This window comes from Apaloderma vittatum, unplaced genomic scaffold (assembly GCF_000703405.1).
Source record: "Apaloderma vittatum isolate BGI_N311 unplaced genomic scaffold, ASM70340v1 scaffold21152, whole genome shotgun sequence".
NCBI lineage: Eukaryota > Metazoa > Chordata > Aves > Trogoniformes > Trogonidae > Apaloderma > Apaloderma vittatum.
The window spans coordinates 2,361-5,464 of NW_009703333.1; the positions used below are offsets into that span (position 1 = coordinate 2,361).

At 44.4% G+C, this 3,104-nt stretch overlaps 1 protein-coding gene across 1 annotated transcript; it reads right to left on the reverse strand.

Moving 5' to 3' along the window:
• Positions 1 to 1,356: 1,356 nt before the first annotated feature.
• On the reverse strand, positions 1,357 to 2,946 carry PIGZ (phosphatidylinositol glycan anchor biosynthesis, class Z). The gene has a single exon (XM_009864602.1). It carries the CDS (start codon positions 2,944 to 2,946, stop codon positions 1,357 to 1,359), a length of 1,590 nt encoding a protein of 529 aa, XP_009862904.1.
• Between the last annotated feature and the right edge of the window lie 158 nt (positions 2,947 to 3,104).

Consider the following 3,104-nt stretch of genomic DNA (forward strand, 5'->3'; position numbering starts at 1 on the left):
CTCTCCACTCACCTCTCCCTCCTCCGAACAAACAACTCCCCAGCACAGAAGACAAGACACAAGAAGAGACAAAAAGAAAGAGAGAGAGGCTAGCCCAACAGGTTTCCCCTTTTAAATACATACGGTAGAGGCGTTGACTGGCCTGGCCTTGCCTGGAGGTGGGTTTGACTTTTACCTGGGGCTGGGGGAGTATCTGGAAGTTTTGCAATGGGCCCTCCCCTGCTACCAAAAACCCCACCAGACTCAAACCCACAACAAGCATATACATCATTCTCAGCTGAAGCTCAGGGTCACTTGCATCCCTCTTTAAAGTCAGGCTGCTCTCCAACAGAGAACCAGGATCTGTCGTTCTCACTAAGGCGATTTAGAGGGGAGTGGTTACTGAAAGGGGAGGAGAGCGCAGGGGATGCAACTCGCCCCTTGGGTCCTCACATGCTCCCCTGCAGCAGAGCTGCTGGATCTCTAACCCTGTGTTAAGCCAGTTTGAAGCTCCATCTGGTCAAACACATATAAAAGATCAAATCCCTCTGAGTTACCTGTTTCCCATCTGTGCAGCTCCTCGAACCAGCCGCTGTTAGAGCCATGACAGAGCAGTGAAAGCTGCCAGACGTGCAGCAGGGAAGGACCATCCTGTTCGCAGCAGCTGAACAACAGACGGGCCTAACGCCATCCAAACGCAGCACCCTCAAGCTGCTCTGCGTAATAGGTGTGTAGCGTGCCCACAAGGGCAGAACTATGGCAAGGCAAAGCTTGGATTTTAGGATTTAGCACAAGTATTTAGGCTGAAGCATCTTCCATGGTCTAAATCAGATTCTGTCAGGTCAACGCCATGAATTTTTCAAGACAATATTACAGTGCTGGTGCCTATATTGGGACTGCAATCTGGTCCAGGGACTGAGAGGAGGCTCTGAATTTTTTAGAGTATAAAAATAAAACCTTACTGAGTCCCACCAGCTTTTGTCTAGTCCTGTAACCTCTCTCCAGTGCTGAGTTAATGCCTACTATCAGTAAAAACCCCACATAACCCACAAACCCTGTCAAATATAGGAATTTTCAAAAATAAATCTCACATGGAAAGAACCAGGCTTGAATCACAGGCTTGGTAGGCTCTAATTTCATCCCCTCTCATCAGGAAAATTATACAAGTTCATGTGAAACACCACAAAACCTCAAGTTTTAAGCAGGTTCTACTGTAAGGGCATGAAGGAAGGGAATGAAGAGACTCAGGGGAGCTCAAAGTGCCACTGCTTGTACTGGAGGTGGGTCTGTGAAGAGAAAGGTCCTGCAGCACCTTTGGGCAGCACCCATGTGAAGTGAAAAACTAAAACATTGTTCTCCTAAAACCTAAAGGCTCTGCTAATCTTGGTCTAGCTGAAGGATGTATAGCCCTAACTGACTTCTCCAGTTTCCACTGAAGAGCAGGTGCATTTGGGGTGGGTCTTCCATTGATAAGTGTGGAAATATCAAAGTCTCATTCTTAAATGAGACACCACATTTTGTAATTGTGGCTCTGACCGTACCAGGGATTATAACAAAAACATGACATTCATTGCAGGTAAAATTGTTTGCTTGCTGCTCTATTGTTTGGCAGAGAGTTTCTTCTTCAGACCCAGCCATGTCAATGACTTCAATATGTGTGTCTCTCTTCTTGATGTTAAGGAGAGACCTAGGAGGCATGTAGGTGTGAGCAAAGAGTAGAGTATAGTGCCTTGGATGATTTGAGGGCTCTGGAGAGTGCACGAGTTGCTCCAAGTGAAACAAACATGGTATCACTCCTCCCTGGTGTAAGCACCCAAACAGCAAAGCCCCGAGAACATTGAAAATAACAATGATGTGTTTCCACTTCACAGCTCTGTTCTGTGCTGTGCTGAAGAGGACTAATGGCAAGATGAGAGGAATGAGAAACCGAGGTTCTTGGTGATTGAACAGGGAGAGAAATGCCAAAGGAACAAAGTAGAACAGCAGTAATGCTGGATTGTCCTTGGGATGCACTAATAGCTCAGATGACCCATGGTAATACGATTTGCCCCGTATTAATTGATGAATATATTTCTTTAACATTTTAAACCCAGCGGCAATAGCCAGAATATGCAAGATCCCAAAAAGCATTATTCCATTGACTGTGAAATGTGTAACTCGTGGGTGAATTCCATGCAGTGCAAGATTACGAGGATTAAGATTATAGCTGAGAAAATTGAAAGGGGTTACTACCATCTTCTCATTTAATTGACCTATTATATCAAATAGGCAGCTCTTTTTAATGCTGTACAGGCTGTCTAAGCCCATGGAGGTAAAATAAAAGGTGTCAGCCGTTACAAAAACAATAGCAGTAAAACACGCACATAGGACAAGCTTCAAAAAGTGGTTTATGACAGTTTTAATGCTCTTTTGAGAGTCAACAACTAAACCTGCCCAGTAAAGCAGGGGCATTAGAGCAAATGCCAAGAAGGTTGGCCTGTTGAAAAACCCAGCAGTCGTTATAACTCCGATGAGAGGGCTGTTGGTAGGCTCTGCTAAGCTGCCATCAGACTTTCTAGAGGACACCAACATCATGAGAAGAGCAAAGAGAAGTCCTTCAAGCGTGTTGGTAAAAGTTCTTGTATAAAACACCAGAGTGACATATGAGCCAGCCAGAAGTACCAGCGCTTTCCATGGATCCGCTTCCCAGAAAGGAGCTAATCGATAAACACTATAGTCAAGTACGAAAGAAAAGACTGTAAAGAGAAGGCGAGGTGATACAAGAAGGGTGTAGCTGTTGATGCAACTTGAACATATGTCCAGCTGCTGCAAAGACTTAATCATCCAGTAGGTAACTCCAGATGTCATTAATGGGAAAACAGCTGTTCTGCAAGGAGAGCTGGAAAGGAACTCCCAAGGATAATAGACCTGTAGATTTAAAATATCTCCTACAAAGGAAGAAAAAAAAAGAAAAATACATACATACATACATAATGTATTTTATTCAGTAGTTCAGCATTAAGGATACAACTCAGTATCAAGAAGCATCACGATGCAGAGCAGTCCCTCAACCTTTGAGACTGGTGCCAGCCTAGAAATTTGTACGGCACCGTTCTTTTTACAAAGCTTTCAAGAAAAGAGACGTC

Excerpts from the sequence above, each read along its gene's own strand:
- PIGZ (XM_009864602.1), bottom strand. The coding sequence starts at position 2,946 with ATGTATGTATGTATTTTTCTTTTTTTTTCTTCCTTTGTAGGAGATATT.